Genomic DNA, 24,152 nt, shown 5'->3' with positions numbered 1-24,152 from the left:
CCGTGATGGCTACAGTGGCCCAGGAATCTAAAACCCTCCCTCCTGTGCCAACTCTTAAGTCATTGAGAATAAAAGTCCAACGAGATGTAAAATGGGCTGCCAATTCACCAACACCAACCATGTCGGTGTCACCATCGCTGCTCAGCACGATGGGCTCCTGGCTGTGGCTGTAGCTATGGCTGGGAACAGGGGACACCAGAAGGTTCCGGATGCTGTTGCTGGTGCCGCTGACCGTCTCTGCCACCTGCGCTCAGGCATGGCGAACGGCGGCAACTGCAGCGTCCTTCCCGGGCTGGTATACAGGGTGGCCTGCCTCTCCTCCATCGCATCCAGGAAGGTCTCGAGCTTGGTGTCCCTAAATCTCGGGGCCGTTCTCCTTGCTGCCATCTTGTTGGCTGTGCTGGTGTGTGTGTGGGGAGTCAAGTGTGTCTTTGCGGCTGCAGCTTTTCAGCCTCCTGGGTGTCAATCACAAAGCCAGCAAATCCGGCATTGTTTCTCTTAGGAATCGATGTGTTCCACGTGACGCTGGTGTTCGTCCCTTAGCAGTTGCTGAATCGGTCCAGGTGCGGCGCCAGTTTTGCTGTCGTGGAAGTCCACCAATTCTGCTCCAGCGTCAACACTTAGTCTCAGGAACGTGGAATCCCGCCGTATTTATTTTGTGGGATATCGGTGGCTGCCTCATTATCCATTCAAATCAGGGGTTTGGATTTAAATCCAGAGCAGCTCCATTCTCGTTTTAAGGATTTGATGTGGATTAAGTAGGGCAGACTCAAACCAGAAACCAGTTTCCCAGTGTTACGATTGGGACAGTACGGTGTGAGATATAATGAATTTAGCAGTGGTAATTGGGGTTGGTGTCAGGCTCTTCGCTGAGGCAGGGAAGAGGGAGTTTTACTCTGCAGCTGTTCTCAACCCTTCTGACTGTCTTTGTAATGAGCCAGAGCAACAAGCCTTTATTCTCAGAGCCTGATCCAGGGTTAGCAAATTCAGTCTTCGATTGTGGGGAAAAATCTGAATAACTGCCTGGATATTTAATGTTTGTAGCTGCCGAATACTATGTTTTAAGAATATCTCTTCTCCTTCCTATTTTTCATGAACAGGGTGAAGATCTACAGGCTGGAATGATTCAAGGCACAGTACTCTCAGGTAAACTTACATTGATCACCAATCCCTTTATGTGTGCTTTCCACCCCCATCACAGCCACTCACCCCGATGTATACACCCTCAGCTGAGAGTATGGGCTGGCACAAACACTCCTCCAGTCCGATGACACAAGTATTGCTCAGTGACTTAGTCAGAAGAGGAGGTGTGCTTATTAATTCTCACAGAATAAAGAGAATATCTAAGGCTGTTCACACTGATCTTAAAGGTATATCTCCCACTGGTATTTTTTTCCTGTTACAGGTACCCTTGGGTCACTTCTCCTTGCCTGCAGTCTTCCTGAATGTCTTCTTTTACAGATGCATAAAACTAAAAACAAATTCAGTGACTCATACAAAGCACAATTGTATCTGGAAAGGTGAAATTAAGCACACTGAAAATGCCTTTTTCCAATACCCCAAAAATTCAACAAAACAAATATTCCTGAAACACACTCTCGAAGTGCCGGTACAAATGCTGCAACTGGGTATTAACTATTAGTTTAACATTAACCTGAGGCGCAAAGTGTCTGATCCGCCTGCCCTCCAGGCCTCCACCACAGAGGGTGGCAACAAAGAAACCAGCTCCTCGATTTACGGAGGGAACCCTCACCCGCATGCTGTGGTGGAGAAGCGGGCAACAATGTACCCTCAGGCTGGCAGGAGGCCCTCCAGCAAGGTACCGAATCCCACCTGGGAGACAGTGACAGTGCTGGTCAGCCCATGCAGCCTGACCAAGAGGACGGGAGAGCAGTTTCAGGATGAATGGCCTAAATGATAAGTAAGAGGAAGTGTCCCTGTCTCTTCTTGGCACTCCGCCCTACTGTAACCCCCAGAATATCACCTGGAGCCCACAAGCTGCCACCTCGCAGGTTCTCAGCACCCCACCTCCCAGCATCATCCTCAAATGCCCCCGCCGACACTCCTCGTCAGAACCCCTTCCTGCTTCGGCACAGTGTGCACACATGCCAGCCGTCGAGCTCACACTGTCCGGATTTGTGCCCCTGCAAGTGAAGACAGCCCACAACCGGAGAGAGAGAGAAAACGGGAGGTGGAATGCCCACTCTGAGGATCCTGACTCCATTCGAGAAGAGGGCCAGAGCTCGCAGGGAGGGGTAGAAGCAGGCCTGCACTCAGAGCAAGGTTGACGTGCGGAAGAAAATCGAGAGGCCACTGCATTTCTTCCAGATGATCAGTCTCCAGTGAGTGCTCTGTTATCTAAATTCCTGACCGGGCAATATTCTAAAGCTATGTACCTTGCCCAGCAGGAAATCAACTAAAGAGCCTGTCAATCAACAGTGCTCCACCGCACACCCTCGAAGGCACTACGGAGGAGGACACGGATGAAGTATCAGAACCCGCAGCATCCACCATTGCAGAGACATACACCTCGGTGGACGGCCTCAGTAGGCAGGCTTCTGGATCACTTTCTGGTGAGCACTACACTGCTTCTGATGAACATCAGGCAGAGGCAGGAAGGTCCCAGGGACTGGAAAGTCGGAGGTCTGCTGTATCCCAGGATGCAGCTGCTTTAAATGCAGAGGCAGAGCCAGGAATGCCAGGAGGGGAGTGTCAGTAACGTTCCTGCGACTGCATGGCTGAATGGTGGAGTCCCAAAGTCTCCTGTTGCCAGCGATGCGTGGCATCCAGACCAACACTGCAAGGGTGGTGTCCACAGTGGAAAGACTGGGGCACGACGTCAGGTCCACGACTGCTGAACTCCAAAGCATGGATCAGTCCCTGAGGACCAAGGCTGAGGAGCTGCAACACCATGGTTCAGACAATGGTGAGCCTCGAGCACTGGCAGTGCCGGTGATGTTGAGGTTTCTGGAGCTCACTCCAGCTGCCTTTCCATCCCATGGGTAACCCAGGGCCCCACAAACACCTGGAAGGAAGAGGAGCTGCTGGAACAGCTGAGCCTTCCACCCAGGAGAGCCTAGGAATCGCCAGCCCTTCTGAATCCCCGCGATCCTGGTACATCTCCAGGGCAGCAGGCTGAACAGAGTGATGCAGCAACACCAATGCCACCTGAGAGTCCGGAGGAACCTACCAAGGGCTTCTCAGGTAACAGGGTATTGAAGGCAGCAGGCTGCCTCCACTTCTGATTAGCATCCTGAGAATACATATTGATGTAGTGGGAGAGTTTGCAAGGCTAAGGAAGTGTAGAGGCACAAATAGCTAGGGGTCCTTCTTAGATGACCCGCACATGCAATCACATATAAACCTTTTGTTATTCATAACTTTTAAGTTCTCACTGTCATCAACCCTCCTCCCAGTGGTAGAGCGTTTTGTCCCATCTCGACACAGCTCTTCTCAAAGTCAGGCGAGCAGTTAGGCCTTTCTAACAGGAAGCAAATCTGTTCTGGAAAGCAAGTATTGCTCTGTGCCATTGGGGATGCAGGATGGATTGAGAGCTGTATGGTTTTCCTTTATTGTTTAATTGGGAATAGAGATAATAATTAAGGGTATTGTATTTCTTGCATTCAGTAGTATTGTTTACGGGCTAATTGTAAGCTATTTTTGAGTGTAAGGTTGAAGATTTTAATACTGTGTTAGTAATAAAGTTTAGTTTTAAAAATACCAAATCCCTATTTCTTTGCGCAATCATTCCTGGAGCGAATCATTCTTTCCGCACAGTCTTACAAAATAAACTAAAATATAGGTGGCTCGGTCCAGAATTATAGCCACTGTTGCGATCGTAATAGAGGTAGGAGCCCATGAGATCCAGGGCAATTTGGCAAATTGTGTCCAGTGGTGTATCGGTGCTGGGTGCCTTGTTGTTTGTAGTATACATTAGTGATCTAGACATGAATGTAGGGGGTATGATCAGCAAGTTCACTGATGATTGGAAAACTGGTGGTGTGGTAAATCGCGCAGAGGAATGCCCTCGATTGCAGGATGATCTATACGGACTGGTCAGGTGGGCACTTTAGGAGGACTAACGAGGCAAGGGAATACACAATAAACGGTAGGACACCAGGAGGTACAGAGAACCAGAGGGACCTTAGGCTGCATGTCCAAAGATCCCTGAAGGCAGCAGGACAGGTAGATAAGGTGGTTCGAAAGGCATATGGGCTACTTTCCTATATTAACCGGGGAGCTGAAGAGAAGAGCAGGGAGGTTATCATGGAGCTGTGTAAAACGGGTGTTTGGCCCCAGCTGGAGAACTGTGTGCAGATCTGGCCGCCACACTGTAGAAAGGGTGTGATTGCACGAGAAAGAGTGTAGGGGAGATTGACGAGGATGTTTCCTGGACTGGAGCGTATGTCCAGCTATGAAGAGAGGCTGGATCGGCTGGGGTTATTCTCCTTGGAGCAGAGAAGGCTGAGTGGGGACCTGATTGAGGGTTAGAAAATTCTGACAAACATCGATAGGGTTGATGGGAAGACCTTTTGCCCTGAGTAGAGTGGGAAATAATGAGGGAGCATGGATTTAATGTAAGGGGCAGGAGATTTAGAAAGACGTTCAGAAAAATCCATTTCACCCAGAGGGTGGTGGGAATCATGAACTCGCTGGCTGGAAGGGGGTAAAAGGCGGGAACACTCACAACATTTAAGAAGCATTTAGAGGAGCAGTTGAAACGCCGCAGCAAACAAGGCTACAGGCCAAGTGCTGGAAAATGGGATTAGAGTGAGGTGTTGATGGCTGGCACAGACACAATGGGCCGAGGGCCTCTTTCTGTGCTGCAAAAACTCTGTGACTGACTCGATGACACTCAAAGTGAAAATAACATAATTCAAAGGTGACGAAGGGGTCTAGTACTTCCACCAGATCCTCATCTACCCTCAGAAACCTCAACTGATCCGGAAACCTCAACTGATCCAAAAACTGCCTCATCCCCTCCACCCCAACTGGGAGTTCCGACTCGTATAATTTACTGTAGATGTCCTTAAACACCTTGTTCACCCCCGCTGGGTCCAGGACAGTATTCCCGCCTCTACTCTTTACTTTACCTATCTCCCTGGCCGCCTCCCTTTTCCTGAGCTGGTGCGCCAACATTCTGCTTGCCTTTTCCCCGTACTCGTAAATCGCCCCCCATGTCTTCCTCAACTGTTCCACCACTTTCCCTGTGGTCAACAGCCTAAACTCCGCCTGTAACCTCCGCCGCTCCCTCAGTACCTTGCGTCCGGGGCCTCCGTGTATCTCCTGTCCACCTGGAGTATCTCCTCCACTAATCTATCCCTCTCAGCCCGTTCCACCTTTTCTCTGTGGGCCCGTATCAAGATTAATTCCTCTGACCACTGCATTCAGAGCTTCCCAACTGGTCGCTGTGGAGACCTCCCCCGTATCATTTGTTTCCAGGTAGTTCTGGATGGACTTGTTAACCCGCCCACAGATCGCTTCGTCCACGAGCAACCCCACATCCAGTATCCACAGCAGGCATTGCCCTTCCTCCACACTAGCCAGTAGATCCACCCAATGCGGGGCATGATCTGACACTGCGATTGCCGAGTGCTCAGTATCCACCACCCCCGGTATTAGCGCCCTGCTCAGAACAAAAAAGTCGATGGGAGAGTATACCTTGTGGACATGTGAGAAAAAGGAAATCTCTTTCGCCCTTGGCCGTGCAAACCTCCATGGGTCTACTCCCCTCATCTGTTCCATAAACCCCTTCAATTCCTTTGCTGCAGCCGGCCTCCTCCCTGTCCTGGATTTTGACGGTCCAATTCCGGGTCAATAACTGTGTTAAAGTCTCCTCCCATGATCAGGTTATGTGACTCTTAGTCTGGGATCTTACTTAAAACCTGCCTAATAAATTCCACATCGTCCCAATTCGGAGCATATATGTTCACGAGTACCACTCGCACCCCCTCCAGCTTCCCATTCACCATTATGTATCTACCCCCCTTGTCTGACACGATTCTCCCTACCTCGAATGCCACTCATTTATTGATCGAGATCGCTACCCCCTGGTCTTTGAGTCCAGCCCTGAGTGGAACACTTGGCTGACCCACCCCTTTCTCAATCTCGTCTGGTCTGTAACCTTTAGGTGAGCCACGTCCGCCTTCAGCCCCCTCAAATGCGCAAACATACGAGCCTTCTTGACCGGCCCACTCAGCACTCTGACGTTCCATTTAATCAGCCTGGGTGGGGGGCTTCCAGCTCCCCCCCCCCCACCCAGCCGACTAGCCATCACCCTTTTTAGGCCAGCCTCTAGCTCGCGTCCTCCGCCTCCTTCAGCAGGGGCTTGGGAACCTGAATTGTAGCTCCAGTATACAGGAGGTTGAGAGTAGTGAGGTCATGAGTAAGGTTTCAAAGTTGCAGGAGTGTACTGGCAGGCAGGAAGGGGGTTTAAAGTATGTCTTCTTCAATGCCAGGAGCATCCGGAATAAGGTGGGTGAACTTGCGGCATGGGTTGGTACCTGGGACTTCGATGTTGTGGCCATTTCGGAGACATGGATAGAGCAGGGACAGGAATGGTTGTTGCAGGTGCCGGGGTTTAGATATTTCAGGAAGCTCCGGGAAGGTGGTAAAAGAGGGGGAGGGGTGGCATTGTTAGTCAAGGACAGTATTACGGTGGCAGAAAGGACGTTTGATGAGGACTCGTCTACTGAGGTAGTATGGGCTGAGGTTAGAAACAGGAAAGGAGAGGTCACCCTGTTAGGGGTTTTCTATAGGCCTCCGAAAAGTTCCAGAGATGTAGAGGAAAGGATTGCAAAGATGATTCTTGATAGGAGCGAAAGCAACAGGGTAGTTGTTCTGGGGGACTTTAACTTTCCAAATATTGACTGGAAACGCGATAGTTCGAGTACTTTAGATGGGTCTGTTTTTGTCCAATGTGTGCAGGAGGGTTTCCTGACACAGTACGTAGATAGGCCAACGAGAGGCGAGGCCGTATTGGATTTGGTACTGGGTAATGAACCAGGACAGGTGTTGGATTTGGAGGTAGATAAGCACTTTGGTGATAGTGACCACAATTCGATTACGTTTACTTCAGTGATGGAAAAGGATAGGTATATACCGCAGGGCAAGAGTTATATCTGGGGGAAAGGCAATTATGATGCGATGAGGCAAGACTTAGGATGCATCGGATGGAGAGGAAAACAGCAGGGGATGGGCACAATGGAAATGTGGAGCTTGTTCAAGGAACCGCTACTGCGTGTCCTTGATAAGTATGTACCTGTCAGGTAGGGAGGAAGTGGTCGAGCAAGGGAACCGTGGTTTACTAAGGCAGTCAAAACACTTGTCAAGAGGAAGAAGGAGGCTTATGTAAAGATGAGACATGAAGGTTCAGTTAGGGCACTCGAGAGTTACAAGTTAGCTAGGAATGACCTAAAGAGAGAGCTAAGAAGACCCAGGAGGGGCATGAGAAGTCTTTGGCAGGTAGGATCAAGGATAACCCTAAAGCTTTCTATAGATATGTCAGGAATAACAGAATGACGAGGGTAAGAGTAGGGCCAGTCAAGGACAGTAGTGGGAAGTTGTGCTTGGAGTCCGAGGAGATAGGAGAGGTGCTAAATGAATATTTTTCATCAGTATTCACACAGGAAAAAGACAATGTTGTAGAGGAGAATACTGAGATTCAGGCTACTAGACTAGAAGGGCTTGAGGTTCATGAGGAGGAGGTGTTAACTATTCTGGAAAGTGTGAAAATAGATAAGTCCCCTGGGCCGGATGGGATTTATCCTAGGATTCTCTGGGAAGCTAGGGAGGAGATTGCTGAGCCTTTGGCTTTGATCTTTAAGTCAGCTTTGTCTACAGGAATAGTGCCAGAAGACTGGAGGATAGCAAATGTTGTTCCCTTGTTCAAGAAGGGGAGTAGAGACAATCCCGGTAACTATAGACCAGTGAGCCTTACTTCTGTTGTGGGCAAAATCTTGGAAAGGTTAATCAGAGATAGGGTCTATAATCATCTGGAAAGGAATAATTTGATCAGACATAGTCAACACGGTTTTGTGAAGGGTAGGTCGTGCCTCACAAACCTTATTGAGTTCTTTGAGAAGGTGACTAAACAGGTGGATGAGGGTAAAACAGCTGATGTGGGGTATATGGATTTCAGTAAAGCGTTTGATAAGGTTCCCCACGGTAGGCTACTGCAGATAATACGGAGGCATGGGATTCAGGGTGATTTAGCCGTTTGGATCAGAAATTGGCTAGCTGGAAGAAGACAAAGGGTGGTGGTTGTTGGGTAGTGTTCAGGCTGGAGTCTAGTTACTAGTTGTGTACCACAAGGATCTGTTTTGGGGCCACTGCTGTTTGTCATTTTTATAAATGACCTGGAGGAGGGCGTAGAAGGATGGGTGAGTAAATCTGCAGATGACACTAAAGTTGGTGGAGTTGTGGACAGTGCGGAAGGATGTTACAAGTTACAGAGGGACATAGATAAGCTGCAGTGCTGGGCTGAGAGGTGGCAAATGGAGTTTAATGCAGAAAAGTGTGAGGTGATTCATTTTGGAAGGAATAACAGGAAGACAGAGTACTGGGCTAATGGTAAGATTCTTGGTAGTGTGGATGAGCAGAGAGATCTTCATGTCCATGTACATAGATCCCTGAAAGTTGCCACATAGGTTGAGAGGGTTGTTAAGAAGGCGTACGGTGTGTTAGCTTTTATTAGTAGAGGGATTGAGTTTCGGAGCCATGAGGTCATGTTGCAGCTGTACAGAACTCTGGTGCGGCCGCATTTGGAGTATTGCGTGCAATTCTGGTCGCCGCATTATAGGAAGGATGTGGAAGCATTGGAAAGGGTGCAGAGGAGATTTACCAGAATGTTGCCTGGTATGGAGGGAAGATCTTATGAGGAAAGGCTGAGGGACCTGAGACTGTTTTCGTTAGAGAGAAGAAGGTTAAGAGGTAACTTAATTGAGGCATACAAGATGATCAGAGGATTGGATAGGGTGGACAGTGAGAGCCTTTTTCCTCGGATGGTGATGTCAAGCACGAGGGGACATAGCTTTAAATTGAGGGGAGATAGATACAAGACAGATGACAGAGGTAGGTTCTTTACTCAGAGAGTAGTAAGGGTGTGGAATGCCCTGCCTGCAACAGTAGTGGACTCGCCAACACTAAGGGCATTCAAATGGTCATTGGATAGACATATGGACGATAAGGGAATAGTGTAGATGGGCTTTAGAGTGGTTTCACAGGTCGGCACAACATCGAGGGCTGAAGGGCCTGTACTGCGCTGTAATGTTCTATGTTCCTTGAGCCCCCCCTCGGGCATTTGGGTTCCCAACCTCCCATTTGTACCCTGTCTGCACTGCCCACAGGACTTGTCTGGTTTATCCTCTATATTTGACTCCATCTTCTTACCCATTGTACTCTTCCAAATTAGTTTAAACCCTGCCAAGTAGCATGAACAAACCTCCCTGCCAGGATATTTTTCCCCCTTCAATTCAGGTGCAATCCATCCCACTTATTCGGGTCCCATCTGCCCCAGAAGCAATCCCAATGATCCAAATATCTGAAGCCCTCCCTCCTGCACCATCCCTCTAGCCACACGCGTATCTGACCTATCACTCGCCCGTGGCACAGGAAGTAGTCCCAATATCGCAACATGAGAGGTTCTGTTTTTTTAACCTTCTGCCTAACTCCCGAAATTCATGTTGCAGGACCTCATCCCTCTTTCTACCTACATTGGATTGGGTTCTGTTTCTTGTCACGTGTACCGAATTACATGAAAAGTAATTTTCTGCAAGCAGCTCAACAGATCATTAAGTACATGAAAAGAAAAGGAAATAAAAGAAAATTCATAATCGGGCAACACAAGGTAGACAATGTAACTACATAACACCGACATCGGGTGAAGCAAACAGGGTGTAGTGTTAATGACGTCAGTCCATAAGAGGGTCATTTAGGAGTCTGGTAACAGTGGGGAAGAAGCTGTTTTTGGGTCTGCTCGTGCATGTTCTCAGACTTTTGTATCTCCTGCCCGATGGAAGAAGTTGGAAGAGTAAGTGGGTGGGAGGGGTGTTATATAATGGCAAATGTAACTGTATTCACCCAATCAGCTGTTTTATTTTCCTTAGGAAATATAAACTTGCAGTACGCTTTCTTTGTCTTTTTAGCCACCTGGTTCTGCTTTCTGATTCACTTTTCCTTTATTCCTTTATCCTCCCAGCTTCGTTCCCTCACTGTTATCTTGTTCAGTCATTTAAGTTTCAGCTATTTAAAGAGGGTCCCTAATGTCGGTTACTCACCAACCGATCAGCTTACTGCTTTCCTGTGACGTCAGTCTTGAACTTGTTTCGAACTTGCCTGAACAGCCCCTGAACCTCGAGAAGGTCCAGCTGCTCTCTGCTCCCGAATGTGATCAGACAAGCATTGTATCAAGACAAACATAAATGACATGGAAATAGTATTTTGTGTCCTGTTTCATTCAAGAAACTCGGGGAGAACTCATGTTGTGCAATAACAGAATCAGTTTGTTGGCAATCCCTTTGATTACACTTTCAGAGAAAACTAATTCATTTGTTACAAAATAGACTACAGAAGTTTATACCAAATGCAGTTTTGGTCTCGCACTGGCTTCCCAGTCTGCAGTCAGGATCCCACCTCCAGATAGCGAAACTGCTCTCCAGAGCCTCCAAGAACCGTGAGCCTGATGGACTAGCCCTGCCCCCTCCCCCAAATCCTGCATTTGCAAAATTCACCCAGAGATGGAACTGGCACGCAGGCCTGCAGGTACCGCTCTCCTGTGATCTTAGCATGAGCAGTCCAGCGTTTGAATGTAGGCCTGACAAATCTGTGTAGGGAGAACAGAGTTAATGTCTCAAGTCATTCTTTGGGGCCTGCTGAGATTTTCCAGCCTTTTCTGTTTTTGTTTCAGATTCGAGCATCCACAATAATTTTCTCATGGCTTAGTGTTTGAATGTTTCTGATTTGACTTTGCTGTAGAAACCAAACCAACTGAATTTTGAAAACATGCAAAATCTTTTAGATGGAAGGGAAAGTTCAGGGGAGAGTAAGGAAAAAGGCTCAGGCCTTCTTGAGGGTGCCAGTTGAAGTGGGTGGACAGAGTGTTTAGGTGAAGTGAGTGAGTGGAACAAGTGAGAATGGATATTGGGGTCAAAATAGAAGTAGTGATGGGAATGAGGGGATGGATGGAAGATGACGTGAAAGGGTGAGGCTACGCAATGCAAGGGGACACCTTTTAAATGACTCCCCAGCATTTGTCCCAAGTCCAGTCGGGGGATTGGCTGCCAAGAAGACAGCACCAAGATTTTAGGAGGGAGCCCTTACCAAACCATCAATGGTGTGTAGCAGAGGCATGACAGTATCTACCCACGTTCCCACAGATAGTCATCAACCAAGGTCACCACCCCTGCCTGGGAGGCAGTAGCCACAATTGTGAGTGCCAGCTCACTGCATAAGAACATGGCAACAGTGCCAGAAGAAGATGAATGATCTACTTAGTGCAGGCAGGGTAGGTCTGGCCCCGGATCTGCACCCCTTCACACAACCTTCACACCTCCACGGTACCCTCTTACCCAGCCACCTCACAGATCCCAATCCCAAGAAGATAAACTGCTCCTCACAATCTTGTTTCCACTCACGATCCACATGTGACAGACTTCATCATCCTGGCAGGACTCCTGCTTACACTCACCAAATCTGTCTCATTGCAGGACAGGTTAGAGCACAACTGATGTGAGTGAGCACAGCCTGCCTGAGTCATGCCCAAGCTGCCTCATGCCCTTTGAGGAGAGAGCCCTTGAGCTGGCAGGCGAGGAGCAGGACCAAACCTGTGCAGAGGGTGAGTTGGGGGCAGCCGACAAAAGTGAGAACAGTCAAGACATGCAGAGAGTTGAACCTCTCTGGGTCCCCCCTGTCCTCTCCGCTGCCCCCTCTGCAGCTGGCACTCTGAATGGTCAAGGCAACCTGAGCGCTCATCTCCAGTATCTCTTTCAGAGGTGAGGCCGCCAGGTTCCTGTATTTATACAGCTGTTGTAAATCATGCCAGCCTGATGTCACAACCAGTGACTGATGGATATTCAGTGAGTGGGGCAGTCCCGGAGGGAGGACTCGCGAATGATACTCTTGTGTCTTAAAATGATGTTCCCGGCCTTCTGCAGTGGATATCCCACCACGCTGCCATTGAGGGGCTCTCGCATTTTTCAATTCCCCTCAAATTTTCGGCCCGTATCTCACTGACCGCAGGCTCAAAATTGCCCCTATTTCCTTGAAGAAAATTACATTTTCTTGAAGTGATTCTCATTTCATGAGTGGAATTACTTTTATTATGAACAGAATGTGAGACGTGGAGAATCATGTGCCTCCGTGATTTGTAACAAAAACTCAAATCTCCTTCATTTCCCCCCGAGTTATTGAACTCCATCCCGCTGTGATGCCTATTGTTGTACAATAAGACACCCTGCCCGATACAGTCTTTACAGCCCATCAGAATAACAGCGCTCAGGCTGAAACTTCATCAGGAGATTGCTACTGGTGACATTTGCAAACAACGAGAGTGACACAGCTTGCAAACCTACTTCAACATATGGAGTGGTGTTTATTTTTAAAAATGACGTTCACAAAAGCAGTTGCATTTTTAAACCAAGACAAGAGATTTCTGCTCTCAATAAATTTACCAGTGAGGAGTGTAACAATGATAGGTTAAAAGCTAATTTGGCTTTGTCTAACAAGGACGCCATGTGAGATAGCTAACTAAGCACAGATCAGCAGTTCAACCTGGGACCCTCCTGGTTCCCTCAGTACCACACCCACCCTGTGTCACAGTCACCCACAACGTGACAAAAAGGGTCAAAATTTCTCTTTGAATATTAGCTCTGGGATGTGAAAATTGCATTTCGCCCATTTAATCGGGGAAAGGGGGCAAAAATATTCCATCGATAAGATGCTGCTTCGTTCCTTTCGCCCTACAATGGAAGAATAAAGGAAGGACGTTTTCATTCTTCATTTTATATCATCGCTATTTATGTGTATATAATCTACAGAAAAATGTTAAACGCACGATAAAATGAGATAGCAAACTTGTCTAAAACGTCGATTCTGTCTTTTAAATTAGTTATTTGACATTTGATCTCAATACAAGAAATGGATATCTGTACCGAATGCAGCTGCCAGGAAAATGTGCTATTGTGCAGCAATAACTTCAATGAAATACAGCAACATTCTTGAATTTCATTGAAATATGCTATCTGATTTGTTTGAATTACATTTGTAAGAGCGTATTGTCGGAGTTTCAGCACATTGTGCCCTTGCCAATGTAAGCTTGCTATGGAGCTATCTACTCACCCTAGCCCTTTTCCCAAACTCTTTCAGATTTTTATTCTTTTAACTGTATCTCTAATTCACTTTCAATTGCTGCGATTAACTCCACTTGAACGGCCACTTGCATTGCACGCTTTAATGACCCTTGAATGAAAGGAACTCACCTCTCCTTTTATGTTTCTCACATCAATCCTGAATTGATACCCTTGTTATCTTCCTAAACTCCATCTGACAGGAACACTGAGTATCAGTGGTATACCAAATCAACAACTTGCAATATCGTTCTGTCAACACAATAAAAGTCATCTACCACTCCTTGCTCATTTCCATTGGGTCCTTGTTCATCAGTATATTGATGCCAAAATCTTTGTTATTGTTTTCCAGTTTCTCCTCAGTCTTTCCCCTTTTTACTTTTTGGGGAGCGCTCCCCCCCCCCCCCCCCCCCCGCCTTCTCCAGTCCTTCATTGTTTGATTTTCCACCTCTGGTCCACTGTGTGCTTCCCTTTCCTACCAATCCATCCGTTTGGGGAAAGGCGTAATTTCTCTGACAGTCTGGAACTCACCAATAATGGTGTGTTTCCGCACCCCCCCCCCTTCCCGGGCACTCCACCGTACCCACGCAGGACACCCTGGGCCTGATCCCCGTCACAGAGAAAATGCCCGATTGGCACCTTGACACTCCCAGCCTGACGCCCTGCCATTTCCCCTGCCAGTACCATATGGACACCTCGGCAATGCTAGGCTGACACCCAGGTGACACTGCCAGGCTGGCACCAGGAGTATCAGGATGCCACCCTGCCCAGAGAGTCACCATGAGGGCCTCTGATCTCCTGGGAGCACCCACAGCCTCCCTCCCCCCGGGGTCCATTCCATTTGACCCTTGTTTGTGGAGACCAGCACTGAATGGCACTCGCCCAAGGTCTCCTAACGCAATGTGATCCCAACACCTCAATGGTATAGAGTTAGACTAGTTGTCTCGCTCCAATATGCAGATTTGCAAAATAATGATCCTGCCCACAATCGGCGGTATTCCGATTGCGATGTCTCACGAGATTGCACTAGATCTCGGGAGGCGTAGCGAGTCGGGTGGATCCCAAAAGAGGGATTTCCCAGCTTTCAGCAGCCGAGCTGTGGCTGCCTTTTGGGCGCAGTGTGGCCGGTAGATCGCGTTCAATGCCTGTCTTGTTTTTGACATTGATGCTTCTATGTTTAAAAAAAAAAAAAATGCCCCCAAAAGTTCCCTTTGCCTGTCTTGTGGCATTTTCTGCCTATAATCCTGCTTGTAAAGTCCGTGCATCTATGTTTCTTAACCTCGCTCCTTTTTGTCTCCTTGAGAATTCCACCATTTGGGCTATATTCCCACCTTTTACCTCCAAGAATCTGCTTCAGATTTATTCATGTTGAATTGCCTTTACCAAATAAAGCCATTTTCGAACCTGTCAGCTGTTAGACGGTTTAGTTGCTGTGAAATGAAGAGTCTAAAGTTCTTGTTCCTTTTCACCAAACACCATTTATTTCACTTCCACAGCCTCTGCACAAAACTCCTAACAACACACCACCTGACAGAGGCCACCTGAAGCCCCTTTACATATCAGTGTCAATTAATGGATACTTAACATAAATGACATAACTAATTGCAATGTCTCTTCACCCATTACTTAACATCAGCAACTTTGAGCACTTGGAGGCATTCTTCTCCATAGTTTGCTATGCCATCTAATTTGGTAGTGTTTGCAAACAAGCCCTCTGTGCTCATACCCTATTCTTTTATATACCTCAAGGGGTCCCAACACGAATCCCAGGGAACACTGCTAGTTGCAATAATCCAATTGAAGTTACAATGACAAAGAACATGACAAACAATCAAAAGCACAAATTAACTTCACCCCATCCAACGTTAAAATAAACCCCTTACTAACTGACAGTGACTAGCTCTTTAAAAAAGGAAATGAATGGCTGCCATCTTGGGTAGAATCCCCCCTAATTGTGTACTTGTCCTTCTCCAAATTTAAGAATGACATGAGGTCACTCAAACAAGCTAAGGCACTGGACGGAGTAGGAGACCGTCACCCAGGCAGATCTCGTCTCCGGGCTATTAACTAGGCAAAGGCAAGGACATCAGGCTTCACCCCCCCCCCCCCCCCCCTCTGCAGCACCGGCGAGTCGGCTACCCCGAAAATGGCCACCAGTGGACACAGCTCTAGATCGACAGCCTCCCAATACAGGCGCCGGAATGTGGCGACTAGGGGCTTTTCACAGTAACTTCATTGAAGCCTCCTTGTGACAATAAGCGATTTTCATTCATTTCGTTCACATGAAGTATCTCTGACGTGGTGCGAATAAAAGAGACCACCGCCGCAAACAACACTCACACCTGTCCTCCACCCCAGAGAAAAAAACGTTGATCTTCCAACTTAGCCAGATGAGTCCCCGTGCACCATCTTGAACTAGATCAGACTAAGTCGAGCACATGAGGACGTAGCGTTGACCCTGTGAAGAGTCTCTCTCCACACCTCATCAACCAGAACAGGACCCAATTCATGCTCCCATTTCACAGTTACCTCATTCGATGGTGCCGACTCCACTGATGAGATCCGGCATTATACGCACAAAATAATCCCCCCCGCTCCAACATGGAGGAGCGTGGTGCCAATGGGAAACAGGGAAGAGTCTTGTGCGAACAGTCACAAATCTGAAAGTATCTAAAAAGATTGGAACCAGGGAGTTGAAATTTCTCTGCCAGCTCCTTAAAGCTGGCAAACCTTCCTTCCACGAACAAGTCCCAAAAACCTCTCCAAAACTTTCCTCTCCCATGACCTAACTGTCCACTGGCAAAAAGAGGTGATTATTCCAGATAGGGGCCAACAACAAAATGGAAGTGAAGTTAAAATGCTGTCTGAACTGCTTCCAGATTCTCAGGGTGGTCACCCCGACCGGATTTGAGGAAAATTGTGCTGGAGAGAACGGTAGGGATGCAGTTACTAATACACCCAGACTAGAACCTTCATAGGAACTCACCTCCATTTGACCCCATATGGAATGTGGAACGCTAAGCTACCTCAGTACCTTCTCAATATTGGCGACCCAATAATAAATTGTAAGGCCAAACCTCCTGATTGCCTATTTCTCTGAAGGGACGTCGTAAATCTCCTTGGAATCTTATCCACCCAAACAAAAGAGGAGACTAATTTATTCATTCTGACAAAGAAGGGCTTCGGGAGAAAAGTGGGGAGACATTGAAAAAGAAATAAAAATCTCGGGAGCACATTCACTTAACAGTGTGGACCCTGCCCACCAAGGACTGTAAGTCAGATTTGACCCCATTCACCAGACTAGTCTGATTTCATTGATGAAATGAGGCCCTATCGTGGGCCTTCTGGATTCCCAGATAATGAAAGCTAGTTGCAGCAAGGCGAAAAGGTAACATCCCCAGATGGGCTCCACGCCCTATGGGGGTAAATCGGGAAGTATTCGCTCTTATCCAAATTCAACTTATACTCAGAGAAGGAGCGAAAACTCCTAAGTAGCTTCATTATCTCATCCACAGTGGATATGGGGTCCGTAATATAAAGAAGCAGATCATCCGTATATGCTCCTTATGCTCCAGCCCTCCCCGATTTATTCCCCTCCATTTACTGAAGGATCAAAGCGCTATGGCCAGTGGTTCTATTGCCAGAGTAAATAGAGGCGGAGACAATAGACATCCCTGCCTCGTGTCCCTATTCAACGGAAAGTAGCCTGAATTCAAAGCTTCAAAATTAGCTGCTAGTTTCCTCCTTATTTGGCTGGAAACGACACCATGGGCCGAATGGCCTCTTTCTGTGCTGTGACCGTCCTATGGTTTAGTGACTTATGAGTTCATGGATGTTGAGGGAAAGCTGCCATCACCAAGATGAGAAAGGAGAAGTCTTCTGAAGAAAGAACTATTGAATTCTGTTTTCCAATATTAGACTGATGTATTTCTTTCCATTGAAAGCCAGAAAAACATTGGATGTGATTTAATGGGAAAAGAGTCCCATTGTGGGTGGGATAGTGGGGTGTTTCAAGCACCGGGAACGACCGCGCTATGTTGTTTTTCTGGGTCTTGGCGGGCAGTGCCAAGGAGCCTGGGTGGCATCAGTGCCAGTGTGCCATCCTGCCTCGACGTCAACCACCCAGGGGCCTCTGATTGCCTGGGAGACCCCTCCCTTTGTGGCAACCGGTGCTAAATGGTTGCGGTCTTCTCAGCAAGGGTATTTGATCCCAGGCGCTGGGTGACCCAGCATAAACATGATAAACATGACAGATCCCGTCAGATCTCGCGAGGCTTGGCGAGCAGGTAAATCTTGCGAGAGGCTCTGGGTGTGACGTGGCTATTGGATCGCGTCCTTTGCATCTCTTGAGCTCTTTCTAGAATTATTTTAGTTGATTGTAAAGCTTCCTTGATGTGTAAGGTCAACGTCTTTTTATCTCCCTGCCTTCACTTTTCAGACATTTTATCCTTCCGTTTTCTGCACTACATCATTTGCCATTCTCATCGTCACATTTAAATCTTGCTTGCTGGTGTCCTTATTGAATGGAATCGGGCTGATCCAAATATTTTTGCTGTTATGGTGAGACATAGCAGCCTTTCTTCATGGGGCTGGTTATGTTGCCGCGTTCCTTGGCTAGAAAAGCACATCCCTCATGTGGAACAGTGCTGGGTAGCTTTGTGAAAAGCTGATCATTGCACTTTCGAAACTCAATCATTTTTCTTTGAGCGTTTCTTAAAAATGTTAAATTAGTACCATGTATACACATGACAAGCTTAACCGCAAGATACCCAGCAGGAAACTATATCATCGTGAAGCTCCTTTATGAGCTCCATTATTTTCAAGACACCTCTATGTAAAGATATTCAGGAGTTGACAGAACATCAGTCCCTGCCAGCAGTAGATGCTCTCTCAAAGGAAGGGGATGGCTGAATTGAGGAAAAAACAGCCTTGATGCTGTTGATGGCATTAGCCTATCTAAACAAATGGCTGGTAATGAGTTCTCATTTAATGAGCTGAGGAATGATTCAGTCATGAAGTCACAAACTCCGTTTTGCCAGTCCCAGTGGACTGGAGGGGTCACCCTCAGCAACTTGTGAAAAGCTGGGTTGCCGGAGAGCGGAAACATAATTAAAGAAATCAAAATAATGAAGCTCTGAACATTGATTTACCTGCAAATAAAATGAAGTTATTTCCTTCCTTCTGAAAAATGTAAGAAAGAAATTCCTGAGACTGTTCAAAACTGTCAAATATTTTAAGCCATTTTTTTCCACAGTGCTATTTGCAGATTATGAGCTAGATTCTCCGTTGGGGAGATGATGTTCTCCCACCGGAGCTGAATTGCAACCGGTTTACGAACCCCCGGGAGTGCAAACCGGTAAGCAATTCGGTGTTCTTTGCCATGTAAATATATGCATAGTGTGGATTATGAGGGATTCCCAGGGAATATGGTTCAAGATGGCAGCCCGATAGCGAGGTCCTGCGGCTGGCCAACACCCCTGCCATATCGCAATTCAACCCCGAATCTCCCGTACCCCTCTCCGCACCACGCAGCAGCACCCCCCACCTCCAGATTGCCTGGGACCCACCCATACCCCAATTACCAGGTGACCCAACCCACTCCACCCTCTCCTGGACCTCTATAATAGGGAGAATCCCCACAGTGGCCCTTGTAATAAAGGGGCCTCCCACAGGAACCCCCTGCCCACAATGCCCTTCCCATCCCACAGATCCTCCCTCCACACAGAGCGCCCCCCCTCTCCCCCCCCAGAAGAGATCCCTGTCTGAAGATAGACAGCAGCCCAGACGGGGCAGTGAGAGGATTTACAGCTGTAACACTTACCTTGAAGCTCCACATATCCATTCCTCGAAGGAGAACAGCTGTGGTCGGCACCTGGTTCTCACAAATCCAGCGTTGGACCACGGTGGGTTGCACGCCTTGTCTAAGGAACGATTTCTGTAGAAATCGAGATACAGATGTCCCTGGTTGGCCGTACTCCGATGCAGACTCTTGTTTCTTCAGGTGTGATGCACGATCAGTGACCACTAAAGCGAGTTTGTAGTCCAACTGAAGGCTTTAATAAGCTAGATGTTTCTCCCAGCAGCTCAGGTACAGAATGAAGGCTGCTGGGGCGGCACGGGTTCTTATACCCCGCCTAGCAGGGCAGAGCTATCATACATCCTAACCAATAGAAAGCATACAGTTTCCACCAATGGGGCTTTACCCTATCAGGTACCGTAATACCTATAATACCACATTCACCCCCTGTTAAAAAAGAGTCCGGCGGGGTGGTGGCCTGAAACTACAAAACATGGCAACGTAGTATAATTAGTTACAGTGTTTAGTAACTATTTACAATTCTGATAGCTATGTACATTTGATGGTTTATATTTACAATTAAAATGAAGCAATCAGTCGATTGGGGGCCCTGGCCGTCCTCCGTGATCGTCGGAGCTTCGGTGGTGACTCCAGTGGAGGCTCGGGCGTCTGTGAATCCGGGAGCGTGGCTTCGATCTCCATGGCAGCTTCGGCACTCCTAGACGGCGCTGGTGGGGAAAACGGTTGACCTGGGAAGGGAGCGCCTGCGGGGGGCGTCGGGGGTCTAGACGGGGCCGGCGGAAGGACCGATCCTCCTGTAAGGTGCTGCGGTGGAGGGTAGGGTGGGACTGGTGGCTGGGATGTGCGTGGAGTTCCGGCGGGGGCAAGGTCCTGCAGGGAGACCGTTTCTTGTCAGCCACGTAGGCGGACTGGGGCAGATGGACCCTCTCGACCAACGGGTCCGACTTGTGCACCCGCACGTGTTTTCGGAGCAGGATGGGTCTGGGTGATGCCAGCCAGGTCGGGAGCGAGGTCCCAGAGGAGGACTTCCTAGGGAAGACAAGGAGACGTTCGTGGGGTGTCTGATTGGTGGTCGTACAAAGCAGTGACTGGATGGAGTGGAGGGCATCCGGAAGGACCTCTTGCCAGCGGGAGACTGGGAGGTCCCTGGACCGTAGGGCCAGTAGGATGGTCTTCCAGACCGTTCCGTTCTCCCTCTCTACCTGTCCGTTACCCCGGGGGTTGTAACTGGTCGTCCTGCTCGAGGCGATGCCCTTGCTGAGCAGGAATTGACGCAGTTCGTCGCTCATAAAGGAGGACCCCCTGTCATTATGTATGTAAGCGGGGAACCCGAACAGTGCAAAGATGCTATGGAGGGCCTTGATGATGGTGGTTGCGGTCATGTCGGGGCAGGGAATGGGAACCGGGAATACTCGTACTTCCTGAACATGATTGATGTGTGCGGTCGGTGGAGGGGAGGGGGCCTTTGAAGTCCATGCTGAGGCATTCAAAGGGACGGGAAGCCTTTATCAGGTGGGCTTTCTCTGGCCGGTAAAAGTGCGGTTTGCACTCCGCGCAGATTTGGCAGGCCCTGGTGGCTGCCCTGACCTGCTCGATGGAGTAGGGCAGGTTGCGGGTCTTGACGAAATGGAAAAAGCGAGTGACCCCCGGGTGGCAGAGGTCCTCGTGGAGGGCTCGGAGGCGGTCCACTTGTGAGTTGGCACATGCCGTGGGACAGGGCATCAGGAGGCTCGTTTAGCTTCCCGGGACGATACAAGATCTTGTAGTTGTAGGTGGAGAGTTCTATCCTCCACCGCAAGATCTTGTCGTTTTTTTATCTTGCCCCGCTGTGCATTATCAAACTTGAAAGCAACCGACCGTTGGTCCGTGAGGAGAGTGAATCGCCTGCCGGCCAGGTAATGCCTCCAATGTCACACAGCTTCTCCTATGGCCTGGGCCTCCTTTTCGACTGAGGAGTGGTGGATTTCGGAAGCATGGAGGGTACAAGAAAAGAAGGCCACGGGTCTGCCCGCTTGGTTGAGGGTGGCCGCCAGAGCTACATCGGACGTATCGCTCTCGACCTGGAAGGGGAGGGACACGTCGATGGCGTGCATCGTGGCCTTTGCAATGTCTGCTTTGATGCGGCTGAAAGCCTGGCGGGCCTCTATCGACAGGGGAAAAGCTGTCGATTGGATCAGGGGACGGGCCTTGTCCGCGTAGTTGGGGACCCACTGGGCGCAGTAGCTGAAAAACGCTTGGCAACGTTTCAGGGCCTTGGAGCAGTGAAGGAGGGAGAACTCCATAAGTGTTCAGGGTCGGGGCCTATAACTCTATTTCGCACTACGTAGGCGAGGATGGCGAGGCGGTCGGTGCTAAACACGCATTTATCCTTGTTGTATGTAAGGTTAAGGATTTTAGCGGTCTGGAGAAATTTTCAGAGGTTGGTGTCGTGGTCCTGCTGGTCATGGCCGCAGATGGTGACATTATCCAGATACGGGAATGTTGCCCACTACTTGAGCTCTCCAGGGGCTGCTACTGGCTTCAATGACCCCCTTCCCTCAGTAGCCTTTGGACCTCTGACCTAATAAAGATCCGGTCCTGGGCACTGTAGTGTCTGCTCCTGGTGGCGAAGGGTTTGCAATCCGGGGTGAGGTTCGCAAACAGGGAAGGCGGGTCGACCTTAAGGGTTGCGAGGCCGCAGACAGTAAGGGGGGGTATAGGTCCGCCGAATTTGAAGGTCAGACTTTGAAGGTTACACTGGAAGTCTAAACCCAGGAGTGTAGCTGCGCAGAGGTGGGGAAGGACGTAGAGACGGAAATTTTTGAACTCCCTTCCCTGGACTGTGAGGTTTGCTGCACAAAACCCCTTTATCTCCACTGAGTGTGAACCGGAGGCCAGGGAGAATTTTTGATTAATGGGGTGGAGGAGGAGAGAACAGCGCCTTACCCTGTCAGGGTGTATGAAGCTCTCCGTGCTCCCAGAGTCGATTAGGCAGGACGTCTCGTGCCCGCTGATGAATACGGTCATCGTAGCAGTTGAGAGTGTTCGAGGCCGAGACTGATCCAGAGTCGCCGAGGCTAATCGCAGCAGTTGAGAGTTCTCTTCAGGCAGTGCGTGGTCAGCCGAGCTGGGGTCATGGGTGTTCATCCAAGATGGCGGCTCCCATTGGTCGCACATGGCCGGGGGATGCACAAAATGGCGGCGCCCATCCCTCCAACGTGGCGTCCGCGGAACAAGATGGTGGCGCCCGGGGTCTGCTCGTGGCCCTAGAATATGAAGATGACAGCGACCGCTGGCCGCACGGGGCCCGTGGAGATGTTTGTGGTTGCGGTCCACATTCGCCGCCGGAGACCTGACATACCCCCACGAAATGGTCCATTTTGCCGCATCGCTTGCAGGTGGATGCGCGGGCTGGGCAGCGCTGGCGGGGGTGCTTGGCCTGCCCGCAAAAATAGCAACGGGGCCCTCGGGGTTGCCAGGCCACCTTGCAGCGCAGGCCTGTGAGGGAATGGGGGAAGTCTAGGGGTCGGCCGCGGAGGGGTTCCACGCTGCCCAGGGGGCTGCCGCGCAGTCGGGAACTTAAGCACAGGCGTTCCTGGAGGCCATGTCCAGGGAGCCTGCAAGGGCCCGGGCCTCCCTGTGACCCAGGGTGTCCTTTTCTAACAGACGCTGGCGGATTTGTGAAGATAGCATACCTGCTACGAAAGCGTCCCGGACTAAGAGTTCCGTGTGTTCGCTCGCCGAAACCTGCGGGCAGCTGCAGCTTCTCCCCAACACCAGGTGTGCATGGTAGAATTCCTCCAGGGGTTTGTCGCCTTGTTGCAAGCAGGTGCCGGGCGTAGACCTGGTTTACCGGGCGAATATAGTGTCCTTTTAGCAGCTCTATTGCTGCATCGAAGTCTTCCGCTTCCTTGATGAGGGTGTAAATCTCCAGGCTCACCCTTGAGTGCAGGACGTGCAGTTTCTGTTCTCCCGTGGGTGCGTTTTCGGCCGTCCCGAGATACCCTTTAAAGCACGCCAGCCGGTGCTTAAAGATTGCCGCTGAGTTCGCCGCGTGGGGGCTAAGTTGCAGACACTCCGGCTTGATTCGGCGCTCCATCCTTTCTTCTTAAAAAACTAGCTTATTAAATTGATGCACGATCAATGACCATTAAAGCGAGGTTGTAGTCCAACTGAAGGCTTTAATAAGCTAGATGTTTACCCCAGCAGCTCAGGTACAGAATGAAGGCTGCTGGGGCAGCACGGGTTCTTATACCCCGCCTAGCAGGGCGGAGCTATCATACATTCTAACCAATAGAAAGCATACAGTTTCCACCAATGGTGCTTTAGCCTATCATAATACCTATAATACCACAAGGTGGTCCCTGTGTTTGCGCGGGATCTTCGCCTCGACTGTAACCCTATACGATACAGGCCCTGTTTTCTCCAGTACGACCTCTGGGAACCAGAGTGCAGCACCTCCGAAGTTGAGGGCAAAAATTGTGGCCGCCATTTGAAAGTTCCGCCCTGGCATCCTGTGGTCATGATTCTCTTGTTGCGAGTCTTGACGAGGGCGTCGACACAATGGTGGCAGAGCCAGCTGACGAAGAGGCAGCCGGGGCTTAAACCAACTGCCCCTCCACCCCGAGGTGAACCCCGGGGCCCTGTGGGCACCGAGCGGGAGGAGAGGGCCCTGGGTGCCAATGTGGACCCGTCCCATGGGGTGGGGATGGTGTTACTGCATGGCGGATTACAGGGACCTCCCACAGGGACGCCCTGCCTACAAGCCCCCCCCCTCCCCCACAGAGATAGCAGGCTAAGAGTGGAGTTGAGGAGTTTCACTCAGAGGTGGTGGGTGTGTGGAACTCACTGCTTGAAGTGTGGTAAGTCAGAAACTCTTGTAACATTAAAAAAATTATTTAGAAATTCACTTGCGCTGTCATAACCTCCAGGGCTATGGGCCGAGCGCTGGATAATGAGAATAGTGTAGTCAGACCTTTGTTGCCCGTCATGGACACGATGGGCCGAACAGC

At 49.4% G+C, this 24,152-nt stretch overlaps 1 protein-coding gene across 1 annotated transcript in view; it reads left to right on the top strand.

Annotated features, from left to right (window-relative positions):
- LOC140396833 (phosphatidylethanolamine-binding protein 4) overlaps positions 1 to 24,152 on the top strand; it is a 646,458-nt gene that overhangs the window by 413,115 nt on the left and 209,191 nt on the right. Inside the window, exon 5 of the mRNA XM_072485589.1 lies at positions 1,101 to 1,146. Within this exon, the coding sequence (XP_072341690.1) occupies positions 1,101 to 1,146 (46 nt within the window). The remainder of the gene's footprint in view (positions 1 to 1,100; positions 1,147 to 24,152) is intronic.

This window comes from Scyliorhinus torazame, chromosome 20 (assembly GCF_047496885.1).
Source record: "Scyliorhinus torazame isolate Kashiwa2021f chromosome 20, sScyTor2.1, whole genome shotgun sequence".
NCBI lineage: Eukaryota > Metazoa > Chordata > Chondrichthyes > Carcharhiniformes > Scyliorhinidae > Scyliorhinus > Scyliorhinus torazame.
This window is presented reverse-complemented; position numbering and strand designations above follow the sequence as displayed.